The 18,676-nt window shown below is 40.9% G+C and overlaps 1 protein-coding gene across 2 annotated transcripts in view; it reads left to right on the top strand.

Annotated features, from left to right (window-relative positions):
- The first annotated feature begins 5,738 nt into the window (after nucleotides 1-5,738).
- Nucleotides 5,739-18,676, top strand: part of SLC9A7 (solute carrier family 9 member A7) — a 67,524-nt gene continuing 54,586 nt past the window's right edge. For both annotated transcript variants that reach the window (XM_015812270.2, XM_029283401.1), the window contains exon 1: nucleotides 5,739-5,983. In XM_015812270.2, coding sequence (XP_015667756.1) covers nucleotides 5,740-5,983 — 244 coding nt within the window. In that variant the 5' untranslated portion in view covers nucleotide 5,739. The remainder of the gene's footprint in view (nucleotides 5,984-18,676) is intronic.

Raw genomic sequence — 18,676 nt, forward strand, 5'->3', positions numbered from 1 at the left:
AATGAGGGTGGAGTAGTAGTTAGACCTCGCCACCCTCATCGCCACAAGGTAAGATCTAATATGTCTCCTTACCTGTGTTCGGTCGGATTCGGTTCGGGACGTCCTCCAACTGCTCTCTAGGCGTCTTTTCCGGCGTTTCATCTCTCTCAGCTCCTCAGTAAACCAAGGGGCTAATTGAGATCTACGCCGGGTCAGAGGCTGCAGCGGCACGACTCCGTCCAGTGCTGCGGCTGCGGCCGCATCCCAGGCCGCAGCCTGATCTTCCGCTGAGTCGTGACCTAACGCCTCCGGATATGGCCCAAGCTCCGTCAGAAACCTCTCCGGGTCCATCAGGAGCCTGGGACGGAACCATCTAAGTGGTTCCGTCTCCCTGCGGCGAGGGGAAGCGGTCCGGAAGTCCATCCTCAGGAGTGCATGACCTTAGTTATGTGCCCCTATTTCCATTATTTGTATTTGTCCTTTTTGTCTTTCAGTTTGTCAGAGAGATTTTTGTGCAGCCATGCTGGTTTCTTCTTGAATTTCTTGTTTTTCAGTGGTATTGTGTTGGACTGGGCTTTTATGTTCGTACCATGTTTCCCCGAAAGACCTGGTCTTATATTATTTTTGCCTCCAAAAGAAGCATTAGATCTTACTTTCGGGCAGTGTCTTATATTTTCTGTGATACCTGCCTCGCCTTGCGGTGGCAGCACCAACAACCCCATCCAGCAAGAGCCCACATGGCTGCTGCCCCATTTCTGTGGCCACTCGTGGGAGGAGGCCGCATGGCATATTGCAACAAGGACAGGCAGGTGAAGGAGGGGTGGAGTTGTCCCATGCGCCCCACACCCGCTTCCTTCAGCCCCCCCCCCAGCCAGGCCATTCCTTGCTCCATTTCACTCCCCTCCCGAGTCAGACTGCCATGCTACCGTATGGAGGATGGGCTGAGTAGACCTGGTCCCCTTCCACCATTTCGGAGCCAAGGGGGAGTGACAGTGAAAGGCTCTGCTGCTGCTGCGCGCTGCTGGAGGGGCTTTCTTCACGCTCCACCCCACAGATCACCTGCCTGGCGGCAGCCACCACCTCCTTCTCCCCCAACTCTCCTGTGGCTTGCGCCATGACTGCCACCTCTCTCCACCAGCCCTCTGTCGCCGCCACTGGAGAGAACGAGGAGAACGGCTCTGCGCTGCGCGATACAGAGCAGAAAAGAGCACTTGCTTGCATCGCCCTGCATCTCCCTTCTCCGTTCTCAAAATGGCAGCCCCATTTCCTGCCACTTCTCCTCCCGGTGCTGCTACAGTATAGAGCTTGGCGCACCATCGCCCAGCTCCTCCCTCTTCCTGAAAGCAAAAAAATTAATTAACCTGCTTTCCAACTCTGGCGCATTTCTCTCTTGCTGCAGGGAAACGGAGTTCGTGAGACTAAAAAAAGTTCAGTCAGGCCTTCCAACTTCTCACAAAAAAAAAAAAAAAGATCTCACAAAGTCATAACTAGTAGCCAGCACAGGTTTGTTAAAAACAGATCATGCCAAACCAATCTTATTACGTTCTTCGATAAAGTGACTAAACTAGTAGACCAGGGAAGCGCAGTGGACGTAGTATACTTAGATTTCAGTAAGGCATTTGACAAAGTAGACCACAACCTACTCCTTGGTAAGCTAGGAAAAGGTGGAATAGACAACATCACCCCCAGATGGATCTGTAGCTGGGTGACAAACCATACTCAACAAGTAGACCTCAATGGTATTACATCTACATGGAGAGAAGTAAGCAGTGGGGCACTACAAAGTTCTGCCTTAGGCCCAGTACTCTTCAATATCTTCATAAATGACTTAGATGAGGGAATTGAAGGGGAACTCATCAAATTTGCAGATGACACCAAACTGACAGGAGTCAGTTTGCAGATGACACCAAACTGACAGGAGTAGCCAACACCCCAGAAGACAAGGTCTTGACAAACTTGAACAATGGGCCCTATCCAACAAAATGAGTTTCAATATGGAGAAAAGCAAAGTCTTACATTTAGGCAGAAAAAACCAAAGATTGGGCAAGACCTGACTTAAAAACATTAACTGTGAAAGGGACCTTGCAGTCCTAGTGCAGTGGTTCCCAACCTGTGTGCCATGGCCCCACTACCAGGCTGCAGCCGCTTGGCCATCGGGCCGCGTGAAGGGATGGCCAGCCACTCGCGCTAGCACCGCCTCACCCCCCAAGCGTCCTGCTGGCAATAGCACCGCCATGCCCCTGAGTGTCCCACCGGTACTAGCGCCGCCCCGAACATCCAGTCACCGCTTACACCGTCCCGCCCCAGAGGTCCCACCGGCACTAGTTCTGCCCATAGCGTCCCTGCCAGCTCTAGCACTGCCCCAAGTGCAGCACTCGTGCCTGTGCAGCCCCGTTTGCGTGTGTGCATGCGATTGTGTGTGGCTGTTTGCCTGTGCGCATGCACTTGTGTGTGGCCCATTGGTGTGCGCACACGTGGGGGATCATTTTGGTGTGCACGCACATAGTGGTGCTTTCACAATACCACTGAAAAAGAAAAACAAGAATGTCAGGAAGAAACCACCAAGGCTGTACAAAAATCAGACAAACTGAAAAAAAAAGGACAAGTACAAAAAATGGAAAGAGGGAAACATAACTAAGACTGATTATCAGCAGACAGCCAGAACATGCAAAGATGAAGTCAGGGAAGCAAAGGCTCAGAATTAACAAAAACTTGCAACAGAAATGGAGGATAATAAAAAAAGTTTCTTTTAACATATTAATAACAAGAAAAAACTCAAGGAAACTGTAGGTCCACTAAAGAGAGAAGATAGCAAGGAAGTAACAGGCAACAGGGAGAAAGCAGAGCTGCTTAACTCATTCTTTGCATCAGTCTTCACACAAAAAATTATAGCCCAACATACCAAAAAAAACTACTGCAAAAGACAAACTAGAAACAAGAATTAAAATAAGCAAGAAAATGGTAAGAGAACACCTATCCGACCTTGACAAATATAAATCACCAGGACCCGACAGATTACATCCCAAAGTTCTGAAGAAGCTGGGAGATTTTATTTCAGAACCATTGTTTCATATCTTTCAAAAATCCTGGAGCACCAGGGAAGTACCTGAAGATTGGAAAAGGGCTGATATGGTTCCCATCTTCAAGAAAGGGGGGGGGAAACAGACCCAGGAAACTACAGATCAATCAGTCTAACATCAATACCTGGGAAGATCCTGGAAAAGATGAATAAAAAAACAGATCTGTGAACAACTAGAAGCAAACAAAGTTATAACTAGTAGCCCGGATGGGTTTGTTAAAAACAGATCATGCCAAACCAATCTTATTTCATTCTTTGACGAAGTGGCTAAATTAATAGACCAGCGACATGATGTGGACATAGTATACTTAGATTTCAGTAAGGCATTTGACAAAGTAGACCACAACCTACTCCTTGGTAAACTACAAATAGGTGGAATAGACAACATCACCACCAGATGGATTTGTAACTGGCTGATAAACCGTACTCAACGAGTAGTCCCTATGGTACTACATCCACATGGTACTACTACTACATCCACATGGAGAGAAGTAAGCAGTGGAGTACCACAAGGCTCTGTCTTAGGTCCAGTACTCTAATATCTTCATAAATGACTTAGATGAGAGAATAGAAGGGGAACTCATCAAATTTGCAGATTACACTAAACTGGCAGGAATAGCCAATACCCCAGAAGACAAGATCAGGATCCAAAAAGATATTGACAAACTTGAACAATGGGCCCTATCCAACAAAATGAATTTTAATGTGGAGAATAGCAAAGTTTTACAGTTAGGCAGGAAAAATCAAAGGTTTAAGTACAGATTAGGTGAGACCTGGCTCAAAAACAGCAACTGTGAGAGTCCTAGTGGATGATCACTTGACTATGAGCCAGCAGTGTGAAGCAGCAGCCAAAAAAGCTAATACAGTCCTGGGTTGTATAAATAGAGGCATGGAATCAAGATCACACAAAGTATTAGTACCACTTTATAAAACCCTAGGAGACCACACCTGGAATACTGCAACCAATTTTGGTCACCATACTACAAAAAAGATGTTGAGACTTTGGAAAAAGCAGAGAGAAGAGCAATTAAGATGATCAAAGGCCTGGAGACTAAAACATATGAATAGCTGCAGGACTTGGGTTTGGCTAGTCTAAAGAAAAGAAGAAATAGGGGTGACATGATAGCAGTATTCCAGTATTTGAGGGGCTGCTACAAAGAAGAGGGGATCAAATTATTCTCCAAAGCATCAGAGGACAGGACAAGAAACAATGGTTGGAAACTGATCAAAGAGAGAAGCAACCTGGAATTAAGGAGAAACTTCCTAACAGTGAGGACAATTAACCAGTGGAACAGCTTACCTTCAGAAATCGTGGACACTCCATCACTGGAGGTTTTTAAGAAGAGACTAGACAGTCACTTGTCTGAGATGGTATAGTAAGTTTCTCCTGCTTGAGCAGGGGGGTGGACTAAAAGACCTCCAAGGTTCTATTCTATTTCTATTCACTGCAGGATGAAGGCCTCTTCCGCATGTTTCCAACCAATACAGTCCTGAGCTTTCTTTTGCTAGTTTGTTTTAAATATATTTTTATAAGCCACGTGTGAAAGCACTGCACCTGAAAAACAAATTAGAAAATTTCCCACTACTTTAAAGAGTGAAGCAGAGACCTTCTTTAAGGACTACAGTATACAAATCTATGCAGCAAAATCCCCTTTATATAAGTCTTAAGTAGTGCCTACTCCCAAGTAAATGTGCTTGCAGAAGGGACAATCTTGTGCCCAGTGGTGATTCCTATCAGTCGCAGCCATTAACACAATCCTAATTGTATTCACACAACCTGCTTGCCCCAGAATAAACCATAGTTTTCACAATATTGAATTTGAACGACATTCCAAGTCATAATTGACTACATAGACTGGATCAACACATAATGAAATAAGCTACAGCTTGGTAGGCTAACTTGTAACTAGGTCATGCAAACTCAGCGACGATGAGTTTTAAGACTTCAGTTTGAGGTTAGGTTATTAACAGTCCCAAATTGACCTGTTGTAATTTCCTAGTTCATCCGCGTCTTTTACTTTTCGCTTGTAATTGGGGAAAGAGGGCAAAAGCCACAAAAACAGAATGCCCTCCGAAGTAGCAGTTAATTTATTCCGAACTAACAGAGGTACATCAGCTGAATAAAAGAGGGATCGAACAGCTCGTAATTTGAAGGTTTGGTTGGGGGATTTTATTTTGAAATCTGACTATAATTATTTATATAATTCAAGCAAACCGTGCAACGATTGAAGAGTCCTTTCTCAAACTCGCCCTGTGCTAGATCTCCAAGTAATTATATTGCTTTGATAAAGGAGAGCATCCAAAAGAGGTAACCACCCTTCCCTCATCCTGCAATGGTGCAGCCCAGTCTACTCTTTCTGCTGCAAGCGTAGACTCCGCCCCGGTGCAGCGGGAAGGGGAGGCGGCGCGCTGTCCTAAGCGTGGCCAGCCTTTAGAAACGAGGCGCGAGAGCGCCTTTCGGTAAACTTAATGCCGGAGCTGCGACACCGAGGGGTGGAGTTCGGTGATTCTGCCTGCCGAAGTCGCTTCTGCCTATCTGGCCAGAAGCGACGAGTTGCCTGAGCGTTCAGCACCGTCGCCCGAGCAGAAGGCTGCCCGGCTGCTGCAGTGGCTGCTGGCAGGAAGCTCGGCGCGCCGAGAGGACGCAGGCGGGCACGAGCGGTGCTCCAGGGGAGCCGACCATGGCGCGTCTGCGGCTCCTGCTTCTCGTCCTCTCCCCAGTCCCTGGGCTGTGCCTGGGGGAACGGAGCAGCAGCGCCATTGAGGAGATCACCACGGAGAAAGAAGCTGAGGAAAGCCACCGGCAAGACAGCGTGAGCCTCCTGACGTTCATTCTCCTCCTCACCCTCACTATTCTCACCATCTGGCTTTTCAAACATCGCCGGGTCCGCTTCCTCCATGAGACCGGCCTGGCCATGATCTACGGTGAGTCGCAGGCTCTTTGAGAAACGCGGCAGGGCATCTGGGCATTCGCGCTGCAGTCCGGTTCTTCAGGACCGCTGCTAAAACCTGGTACCAGTTTTCTGTTTAAAAGTAATAAATGCTGGGCGTGCACCTAATTACATGTGCGCAGATCTCTCTGTGTCTCTAGAAACCCTTTCTTTAGTTCCGTTTTTCCCCTTGGCTTATTTGACAGGTCGCAGGGGACAAATGACAAACCGGGGTTTTTTGTACCTGTGAAATGCCGGTTCACGGTCACTCCTGTTCCTCCCTCCTTCCCCAAACACTTGATGTGCCTTCATTCTTCACTGATGACTTTTCAACACATCAGTATTAATTTCAAGATGAATATTGTACAGTTCTGCCTGCTGTGTTCGCCTTGCCTTGGCCCTTACATAGGAACTGGCAATATGATCTCTAATAAAGGAACAGGACAACAGAACCTCTCTTTGTTATGTGCTCAGATATTTTATCTGTATTAGGAAGATTGAGATAAATATTCTACAGGAAGGATAAATATTTCTCATGGTCACTTGATTTTTCTCTCCATCATCTTTACTTAGAGATTATACTCTTCCCTCCACACCTTTCTGCTACAATTTATTTAATTCAGTTGCTCCATCAATCGTGGTATTATCCTATTCCTGTTCAATAATTGGCCCTGTTACATGTTTGAGAAGAGGGTAGAATGTCCTAAAATTTGGGTATTTCCAGATTTTCTTTTGCTCAAGAGAACTCAATGGCATGATTTTTGCTGTCATTATTGGATGTCGTTTTTCCCCCCTCTTCCAATATATATGTGAAAGGTTGTAAGGGAGCTCTCTCAATGCATATTCTATTATTTCTTTCTTATGACACTCACTTGTTTTACATTATATCAAAGGATCATCATTCTTTCCTTTTACATAATAAAAGTAATATGAACTGTACCTTTTTGGATGCTGTTATTAGTTAATCTTTTTAGAGATGTGTTATAGTATTCTAAAAGTATATATTTTCAAGTCCTACCTTGAAGGTTGTTCATTAATGGAACAAATAAAGATGTGAGGTGGAAGTTGTGGTCAGTGCCCTATAGTTAATATTTTGAATTGTGGCTTGTGACATGCTGCTTTTGACTACCATGCACCTTATTTCTGCACCATACACATAGAACTTTTTTTGTTATTGATATCTTGAAATTTGTAGAAGGTGAAACAAAACCTTTAAATGGGGATGCCTTTTTTCCAGTTCAACTAGCTCTGTGTGTTTATGTGTTAATCTTTGGCTTTTAGTGCTTTTTTCTCTCTCTGATTGTATTGGAACTAGAGACTAGGAAAGATTACACATTGTATCATAAATCCATTGTGAATGACTAGGAATCCAAATGAACAGTGTACCCTTCAAGGGGCTTCGGAATGCATGACAAAGTAAAAATGAGACCAGGGATTCGTTCCTGCTGTCTGAAGTAGCACAGGCTTCTTCCCTCCAGATTTGTTTAATGAGTGGTGCAGAGGATTGTATGTGAATCTACAGTGACAGTGATGATTTGTTTTTCAAGCCCTTTTTGCAGTATTTGGATCACCTTTTACGTTTTGTGTTTAATGTTGGTAGCTGGCATAGGAAAAAAAGATCTAAGAATTGGCAACTGTCTCTCTTCAACTTTATTTGATAGAGACATATATTCTGGTAAAGATCCACCAATGAATGTTTACCTAGAGCAAAAAAGCATGTTTCTTCTCCAGTGCCTTTTTAAAAGTTAACTGCTTGAAAAGTTATGGATTTTTCCTCTTCTGAAGGTTCCCAGTTTTGACTGTCTCCTTAGTCACTTGTTCCTTGCTGCATTGCTGTGTGATACTGTAGCTGCTGTCTTTTTTTTTTTAAATGCCCCAGTTCCCTGCAGATCTTGAAAGACAGACCAGAACCTGCTATGCACTATAATCCTGTCTAGCTGTTTCAGAAATAAGCACCATGAACTCAGCAATACTTTCCCTTTTATTATAATCATTTTCATCTCCTGTTTTTCTGGCTTCATATTTACAACTTCGTAGAAAACTGCTTCAAAAGTTATGCACTGGATTTATATCCCATTTTTCCGCAGGAGGTCAGGGTGCATATGTAGGAATCCCTTTTCCATCATGATGTCCAGACGAATCACTCTGTGGCTGGGTTGAGTATAACTGGCCCAGTGTCCACGACTGAGATTTTAGGGCTGAGGGTGAACTTGATCCTAGTCCTCAAGATGATTGCTTCATTACATGGATTTTCTATAATGAACAATCACAATAATAAACTATTTTGCTCTTCCATGAAGACATGTGGACCTTCTTAGAATTGTATTGTTGTCCATTTTTTAGAGAAGCTGCTCTTCTAGGATCTGATTTAGAATAATCTGCAACACAGCTGTACAGCTAGTAAAGGAGAAAGGGCCACTTTAACATTTTAAAAATAACAATGGGCTGCAAAAGAATATCTGTCACATCAATCAGCTGTTTTGGTGGCTAGCACAATAATGGCAGCACTGGAGCTAGCAGTACTGTTAAGTCCTGGAAGCATTGGATGGCAGTGTGTCTTTTGAAGTAGCGGCAGATCCTGGCAGCAGTAATATTTAGTGGCAGCAAACTGAGTTTTTAAAAAACATTGGTAGGCTTCACAAGGCTTCTTGGAGGGCCCAATGTTATGCAGGCCTAGTTTAGAAGGCAATATATAGGCTTTATTCTATACAAGATATTTTGAAATTAATATTTATAGAATGCATGTATAGCTATTAATAGGCTATATATCATTTGATCTTTGTGGGTATGAGTCTATATCTACACTGAATTTTTTATTTTTTGGAATTTTCTTTACAATTATAACACATTATCTTATTATTCTGTTTTTTCTAATATCTTTTTTGTTTGTTAAGTTTTTATCGCTATAAAATCAAGAAAATTGGCAGGGGCTTTATATTTTCATAAGGGAAGGGTTGCAAACTAGAATAATGTTCACTTTGTTTAGGTAATGCTTTCAGAGTATATTGTACTTTTAAATTATATAAACATAAACATGTTTTGCCCTGAGGTGCTTCAACCTAAATTGACATTAAAATCAGGAAAGCAAGTGAGCAGGTGCAGTTATACAAACTTAAGTTTTGTGTCCATTGTAGAACAAGGAATTGATTCAGCCTTTCCCTGTAAAATGATATCTAGGTCAGTTGGACTTAATTCTTTAGCCCTTATCAGTTATGTGATATACCACTACTAGCTTCAAATGTAGTTAGTGCTCTCTTCCCACTGTTTGTGACAGATAAAGGATCTCAAGATTGTGGGTTGCCTTTCTTGGGCACTGGATGGCCACTGGAAAGTTGTATTTATGTACACGATAATCTACCATTTATGATGAATCACAGACTTAAGACTTAGCTTCAAATTGACTCATTCACTTAATTAAACTAACTTTGTGCATGCTTTTTCATATAATTATAATAGGAATAGAATAGGAAAAGACTGTAGAGTTCAGCTACTCTAATCTCCCTGTTCGGTATAGGATTTGCTAGAGCATTTTGGATTGAAGGTTATCTAGAGCCTATTTGAAGATCTCCAGTGACAGGAACATATCATTACAAAAAGCAACTGATTCCACTAGTTGATAGCTCCTAATGTAAGAAAATTCCACCAAATATCTAACCCAGATGTACTTTCCTTTTAATTTCATCCCATTTGTCCTGCCGTGTAGGGCACTAGAAAACAGGTCAACTCTTCTTCTACATATAGTTATTGACTTACAACTGTAATGGAGCCCAGGATTTCCATGATACATCATGATGGTCATAAGTTGAAGCACCCATGTAACCAACCCATTTTTATGACCTTTTTTGCAACAATCATAGAGCGAATACTGGTCCAAAAGCAAATGTGGTGTCTATATAAGTTCATTCCTATGGTTGTTTTTTCTTTACTAGAAACCAGCCAAAATGGCTGAAATTTGGCAAAGAAAATTGTTAATCATGGTCACATGATCATGGAACACTGCAACTGGCTGTAAAATTGAGCTAGTTGCCAAACATTCAAAATGAAGTCATGTCACTGTGTGTGTTCGTGTGTGCACATGTCACTGTCGGAACTCCACAACCAGGTTGTAAGTACAACCTGGGGGGTCTGTCATAACTTCAGTCACTAAGCAACCAGTTGTTAAGGAACCTGTATAGATAGTCCTCAGCTTACAATTATTCATTTATCGATCATACAAAGTTACAGCGGCACTGAAAAAATGATTTATGACCATTTTTCACATCATTGCAGCATCCCTATGGTCACATGATCAGAATTTGGTCACTTGGTAACTGGCATGTATTTATGATGGTTGCAGTGTCCAGAGGTTCATGTGATCACCTTTTGTGACCTTGTGACAAGCAAAGTCAGTGGGGAAGCCAGATTCACTTAACCGTGTTACTAACTTAACAACTTTAGTGATTCACTTACAACTATGGCAAGAAAGATTATAAAATGAGGTAAAACTCATTTAACAACTGTCTTGCTTAGCAATGGAAATTTTGGACTCAATTGTGGTCATAGGTCAAGGACTAACTGTATATATTGGTGTTGCTCAACCTTAGCAATTTAAAGATGCTGGCTGAGGAATTCTGGGAATCCATACAGCTTAAAGTTGTCAAGGCTGAGAAACCCTGCCTTATAGGACAACCATTTAAGATATCTGAAGAGTTCAATTATTTCTTTCCTCAGTCGTCATTTCTCTTTTGGTAACTAAGGCAAGCTCTAATTCCATTTCGGTGTGGGGAAATCTTTTGTCCTCCAAATGTTGCAGCATTATAATTCCTACCATTTCTACAATGACATGCTTCTTGGAGCTATTGTCAGTGAAGGTTGGCAATGTCTAAAAGGCCATAGGTTATATTCACCTGCACTAATGTTTATAGCCAGGGTATTTTGGTGATTTGAAAAATGTTATATTCTGGGCTGTATCTTGAGTGTGACAATAACAAAGAACTCTTGGTTTTGAGGCCTTAAAAGGTTTTTTTTTAAAATTGGCAACCGGAATTTCATATGTTTCTTGTGTTGTAATCCTATATATAATTTAAATAGTGAAACTAAGCTTGACTTCTGTAATTTCATGGACATTGCTGAACAGTTTGCTTGCAACATACAAAAATAGGTGGTCATTCTGTTCTTTGTCATGTTTCAAAAGCAGTTTAGCTTGTAGCCTTGGACTTTACAGATGCTTTATCATCCTGGTAGAATTATACTCAGCTTTCCAGATCAGCCAGCTGATTAGGTGTTGCATAGAATACATTTCTTAAATTTACTGTGGCTTGTCCCTGCATTTTAAAATTGCTTTTCCATTATAAGGGAACAGCACAAATCACAGAACCAAAGGCCATCAGCGTTCATTTATTTATTTGGACAAAAAAAATTTGCTTTTGAATAAATGTAGTTACACAAGGCCTGGGCAGCTTTTATATTTTAAAAAAAACTGCTATGAGATCTTAAAATAATTCCTTGTTTTCTTGTTTATTTGGCAGTTTGACCTTGTTAAAAGTGCCTTGTTAATCTCTTCTGGCTTGTTTTATCTTGATGTGATATACACACCCATCCTTTGTGGCTCCTAAGCCACTGTTTTTGGTGGGGGATGGGCTCACCCCTTATATTAAACTAAAGCCAAGTACCATGTTATTGATTAGTGCCATATGTAAATCAGGTTCTATTCTTACTTGTTAAAGACTTTTTTTTTTCAAATTAAGGTATTAAAAGTATTCAGTTTTATATTTTTTTTCTTTTTAGGGTCATGTAGTGATTATGCCTTGCAGTATGGTGAATATGAGATAGGGCTGCTGTTACATTATAGAAGAAAATTGATTTTTTATTTGTTTTTGAGCTTACATAATACCCTAATGAATATATCTTGGGTTTAGCATGTAAGCATTGCACACATGAATGGTTAAATGCATTGCAGTTCCAAGGGAGGATTATGTAGAAATATATCTATTTCCCAAAATATGGTTCAAAGCCACAACAACTGATTCCATTTTTCTCTTCCTTGCAGGTCCTCAGTATGCACTTTGCTGGCGATATCACACTCACAATATACCAATGCAGATACTTGCACGCTTCATATAGGGGTTAGGTAAGTGTGAATCTTTACACCAATATTGTATTTTTTCACTTCTCTTAATATTCTTATTTCATAGCTTGTCCATAAAATAAGAATATTTTTAAAGGAAAACATGCCATATTGAACAGCAACACAGAAGTTTCATTTATTGCTATGATCAGGCCTTCCATTGGTTATTGTTGAGGGGTGTGATGTCGCCAGCAGAGTGCATCCTGGGGTGGACTGGTCTGGCCAGTCACCGAGTACCTGGAGATTATGTTGAGATCTGTTTTGTGGATATTTTTGAGAACATTACATTTTGGGGAGGGAGAAGACAAAGGTAAGTTGCTATCATAAAATGCCACTTCATCCTTTAGTCCTAAGCCTTTCCATTGCACCATATTGAAGACCACTAATTCTAGTGTGTAGTGCGATGAGTCCGTTGGACACATCCCCAGATACCTCTCCAGATGTCAGTTCGGAGGATGAACCAGTCCTAGGCATATCAGGATGAGAGTTGGTCAATGGCTCTGATCAGCTGTCTGAGAGGGATTTGGCTGAAGCACAGCTGCAGCAGGACAGCCCTGAGGCTTCAGGTGGGAAAAGCATGCAGCTGCAGCTGGTCAGTGGAGAGGAAGAGGAACTGCCTTCTGCACCTGATCCAAGAACACATAGGGCAGACAAAAGGCAGGAGCAGCTAAGGTGAACCTGATTACTCATAAGGAGGCAGCCGCATCCTTCTTGATGGGCTGCACTGGAACCTGGCTATTTAGCACAGCAGACAGATGGAGATGATGGTGAGGACAATATGTTTATTTCCTAGCTGCATGTTTCCTGGTCGCTGTGATTCCTGCTTGCTTTGGATTGACACTATGCCTTGACTTTGGACCATGCATTGTGAACTCTGGACTTTTCTTGCCTCATGAATCCTCTTGCGTTATGGATTTAATTTTGTCTTGTTTAGGAAACTTTCAAGTGCCTTGTGGACTCATTGGCCATTGCTCTATGGACTAGCATCAGTCTGCTTTTGGCTGGACTTAATTGGGACAGTTCTGGGATTTTGGTGAAGGGAATTGTCAGGGAACATTAATAAACCTATTAAAGCACCGTTACATGTGTGTGTAAGTGAGCGGGACAGCACATGTACTAGCTGTAAACTCTGAAGCAAATAAACAAGTGCCAAAATCTTGGGAAAATAAATTTATTAACCTGTGTTTTTTGTTTGATGTGGCCAAACCAAGTAGGAAGGCCTATGAAAGTGAACTGTGCAGAGTGAGAAGGGAGATATTTAATCACTCACTCTCCTTTGATCTCTTCTTTGCAACCTCTTTCTTTCCCCAACTTTTCCCCCTCTGGATATCTTATCTGCCTTACTGATTGTTCTGTTTTCAAAAGTAAATTTTTCAGTGAAGTAGTTGGTAAGGAGAGGGTTTGAATGGAAAAGTTAAGTATCGTCCTTCTTTTTACAGGTAGTCCTCAACTTGACCGCAATTGAGCCCAAAATTTCTATTGCTAAACAAGGGAGTTAAATGAGTTTTGCCTCATTTTATGACTTTTTGCTGCAGTTGTTCAGCAAATCACTGTAGTTGTTAAGTGAATCATGCAGTTGTCAAGCGTATCTGGCTTCCTCCATTGACTTTGCTTGTCAGAAGCCATCTGGGAAGGTTACAAATGATGATCACATGACCCTAGGACAGTGCAACTGTCATACATGCCAGTTGCCAAGCACCCAAATTTTGATCACGTGACCATGGGGACGCTGCAACAGTCGTAAGTGTGAAAACTGGCCATAAGTCAATTTTTTCAGTAGTGTTGTAACTTCAAACAATCATTAAACCAATGGTTGTAAATGGAGGGCTACTTGTACTGTTTCTGTGCTGTAAATACCTTTGTCCTGCTCCTGTTTGGCTTTTCTGGGGCCGATTCTGGGGGAAATTTCATATCAGCTACAAGGTTTTTTGTTTGCTTTTGAAGATTGGCAGAGTTTTAGTACAGCTGGGGACATGATGCAGTGATCTGCTATACAAAAATCTAACTTCATACTCTGTGGGTGGTCCAAAATCATGTTGGTTGTACAAAGTAAACTCTGACTTTTAATGAAAAAACGTCTGACAAGGAATGGTTCAATTTTCACATATAGTATATGTTTTTTCACGTGAATAGTATTTCTCATCATTTGATTTGTGTACCCTAACTAAAAATGATTGTTACAGGTAGTCCTCAACCTACAACCATTGGGCCAATGACCATTCCAAGTTATGATGATACTGAACAAATGGTGGTTACTTGGAACTGTGGCTGTTCTAGCATCCTCAATGGTCACATAAGCATGGCAATCCATTTGCACTTACTACTGGTTGCCAAGAATTCCACAATCATGTGATAACCATTTGCAATCTTCCCTTCTAGCTTCCCCAAAAAATCATTAAAGCCAGCAGAGAAGGTGGCAAGTGACTGGGATAGCTCTCCCCCATCCACACACTACCCCCCAAATCCTTCTGTGCTTGTACTGGTTGACCACTCACACACACCCTCCCCAATCCATGCAGAGCCTCTTGCACATACTTACACCTGACTCCTACTTCTCATACATCCCTCTCTCCCTCATGCACCCTCCCCAACACTCCCCTGCATCATCCTCATGCACCTTCTTACTCTCTCCCCCACCTAGTGGCAGCTACTTACCTGCCCACAGATCTGGGACTTGCAACTTCCTGCCAGTTTCCTGGTTTTGGTTGTGGGAAGTCTCAAGGATGTTGCCTCACATAATTACTGTGGGATTCAGTTAACAATGGCAACTGGGACTTCAGGATTGCCATCGCTAAGTGATGTTGTAGATCCACCAGCTTCGACTTGGCGCCTTGCCAGCATTCTGCCATCAATCGGGGAAGGGAGGGGGGAACAAATGGACAATAAAGCTGTATACCTTTATTATGGGAAATTAGGAGGGGGGAATTGATAGTTGAGGAAGAACAGAGTGTTTTGGAATCTGGTTTGTGCTGGTGCGCTGGCTTCAAGGCCATTTGCCCCAAGAGTGGAATTTCACCAACCCAAACACCTCAGTGTTTCCCAAAACATTTCTGTGGTGACTGATTGGCTACACACAGACGGACCATGGGGAAGGGCTAGGGGAAACCAGGAGTTTAGTTCTGTATTGACAAGCGAGAATTTTAGATTCCACTTGTCTTTATTGCAATCAACGTTTTAGTAAAAGTGCCTTTTCACTTCAACCAAATGGAGTTGAGAGTTTACTTCCCTAAGGGATCAGATTGGGGCAGAACTGACAGATGCACTTGCACTTTATGACCACATTGCTTATAATGGAAATTCCAGTTCCAATAAACCAAGGACTATGCATAACATCGAATTATAATGGGAATTAGTCAAAACTCCTTTTGACTGCATGGCAGAGGACAGAGCAAAGTAACATTTGAAACAGAGATGACTACTGTTTTCTTATCACTGAAATTACAATTTATCTTTTTCCAGCCAGAATTTTGGATATTTTAAGTTAGTCTAGTACAGGAATAATTTCCAGAATACTGCTTTTTGAAGTGTAGGGTTCCTTTGGGAATTACACTTGGCACTGTTTGACCATTTGGAAGAAGAAAGCAGCCATTGATGAGAACAGCATCTGCAAAAGATGAAGTAAGAGTAGGAGTGATAGAGAATGGCAATTCATGAAAAGATGAATTGTCTTGTTGTTCGTATGTTTAGTTGACAATATCTTGCATATGCAGTAAGAATTAAGTTTAATATACTTGGACAATTTGATAAACTGAAAATAGTTGATTGCATTTAAAGCATCTTGTTGAGAAAAAAAAGAGTTTTTGAAATGCAGTATTTGTTTCCCTACCCGTCATTGGCAAATCTAAATAATAATAGAGTTTGCCTGGTGTCCTTGTAACTGTACATACTACGACTACTACTACTACTACTACTAATAATAATAATAATAATAATAATATGATGATGATGATGATGATAATAATGATGATCATGATGATATCTATTCAGTTGTGTCTGACGTTTGGCCAGATCTCACCACATCTTCTGATTTTGTATTACTTCTTTACATTTTTATATGATCTGGCTGGTGTCAGATTTGACGGTGACTAATAATATATAACGACCTATATAAACTTACTGTATGTAAATCATCAGTGTACTAACATGGTGATAGAGCAGTTAGGCCTTTCAGCAGATAAAGAAACTGGAAGAGAACAAAAGAGAATAGTAAATGCATCATTAACTTTTCTTGCTAGCATCGGGGAAAGAAATTTTAGGTATTTTCCTCCTTCAGTCTCTTTCTTAAGCAGCGAAGTGGAAGCAGATAATATTATTTCTGTAAGACCTCTAGCTGTAGAACAGATATTCTCTCAGTTTTCTATGTATTGGCCCAATGATAAAATTTCCCACTTGGAAGGGATATTTGGAGAATGTGTAAGCAGAGTGGGCAGCTTAGTGTACACAATGCTATATGTAGCAACAATAAAAAAAATCCAAGTTCCTTGCAAGTGAACAGATAAGATGGCATAAGTAACTTCTTCAAAAATATGTAGTGCATTCATTTGTTAAATGGGGTATTCAATAGTCATTTTCCTTGCAAAGAAAAGATCACCATTTGTCAAATTGTACTTTGAGGGGGGGGAAACAAAAATGAACTGTTATACAGTGCAACTGGTTACAAAAAATAGTGACAATATTAAAAACTGCATACCTTAGAACAAGTAGGGAAGATGCTGCAGTGCGAGCCTGGGGCTGTGCTAGGCTTCCCAGGGCCTCCCCTTCCCGAGGCACCCAATGCTCCACTTAACAACCCACACAGTGACTTAAAAATCACAGTAGGGAGACCAGAGATTGAGATCATTAAGTGAGACAATCACATTGGTACCTTGTTTAATGACCAGTATGACTTGTGATGATAGTTGTCAGGCTCCATTATGATCATAAATTGAGGATTACATGTAATATAATGTCAGGTTCTTTAGGATAACTCATTCCCACCATCAGTAAGTGTACAAAGTTCACCCATTGCCACAAGATGCAGTGAGGATCATCAGTTTGATTTGACTAAATACATCAAGGTATAGGATGCTTAAGTCATGGCAATGTTCTGAGTCAGTGTATGGTTTGAGGACAAGTTGCTGCAATAAAGACTAGATTTCCATTTTGATTTAAATATGGATAAACCATAATTTGTACAATATACCAGGACAAGAATGGATAACATTTTAATGGATAAGGGACATACTTTGGTTTGGAGGACTGCAAAACAGACAGGACTACATCATTTTGTAAGGTTTTCCACTTAGCCTCACAATTGCCCCAGCATTACTCAGGAATTTAAAAGAGCCAAAGAAACTCCTGAGTCGAGGTTTCAGCAAACAAACAACTTTTATTTTGATCAAAATAGAGTTGGGTGACCCCATCTCTCTTCGTGGCTGGTAGAGAGATGAAGGCAACAATCAGAAAAAATGTCTTACACTTTTTATACCTTTTCAGAACAAAAAGATCAGGTCTTGGTACTATGCATAAGATGGCACACAAAAATAATTCCTAGATGATGACTCATACACAGCAACCCAGGCTCCATCTGTAACTCCTTTCCCCCCTCCCCTTACTGTGCTCTTTTCATATAAGCAATCACCTATACCTAAAGCATGAAGCTCTTACTTTTCCAATGTATATATAAAGCATCTGATCAAGCAATTAACTACAAAATAATGATTACAAAATAACAAAACAATGATTACATGATAACACTATAAGTATCAATATAAAATGGTTACTATATATAAAATAAATGCTAATGTCAAACTTAAACATTCTAAAATCATAAGCACAATAAAATCCCTTCAATTTCATTTAAAAAAAGAAAAGAAATATGCATCCTATCCTTACTTTAGGGTTTGCCGGATAGCTTTTATGTGTTTCCCAATTAAGAATTGTAGAAGCTAAGATCAGCTTTCAGGAATTATAAGATGAAGGTGCTCTGGGTACTGCATGCAGTACTCTTCTCTAAGACGTGATATGCTCCTTTGAATTTGGCTTCCCATTGTAAATCCAGCCATAGGGCACTGTGCAGTTGGTTGACCTGAAGCTTTTGGGTTTCTGTTTGCAAACTAAAATAATGGAGTGAATTGGCCCAGCATCTGTGTAATAAAATATACAATGCCAAGAGTGGTTAAATATTATACAATGTTTTTAGCAGGTTTCAGCACTTGTAATATGAAATTTATACTGTTGAAACAGCTGAAATTAAAGCTGAAAGCACTTTGTGGTGTGATTGACATATTCCTTCAGAACAACCAATCTATGTAAGTTATATTGACAGTGTTTAGGTTAGGTATACTTAACGCATTAATGAAGCTGTGCATTTTGTTGTCCTTGGATAGGCAGGTTAGAATCTTTTGTATAAGTAGAGATTGAGACTGACAGATAAAAATGGATGAAAATGTATATTTCATTATGTACAAAGAAGATTAATGATATGCTTGAGATTCTTTCCAATAGTTTATTACTGGACAGTGAAATATTTTGTTATAATGTTATGCTTTTACTGAATGAAGAAGACACTGACTCATATCAGTTTTAACACACTTTCTTAAA

The sequence above is a fragment of the Protobothrops mucrosquamatus genome, unplaced genomic scaffold (genome assembly GCF_001527695.2).
Source record: "Protobothrops mucrosquamatus isolate PMUCROS unplaced genomic scaffold, P.Mucros_1.0 scaffold77, whole genome shotgun sequence".
NCBI classification, from domain to species: domain Eukaryota; kingdom Metazoa; phylum Chordata; class Lepidosauria; order Squamata; family Viperidae; genus Protobothrops; species Protobothrops mucrosquamatus.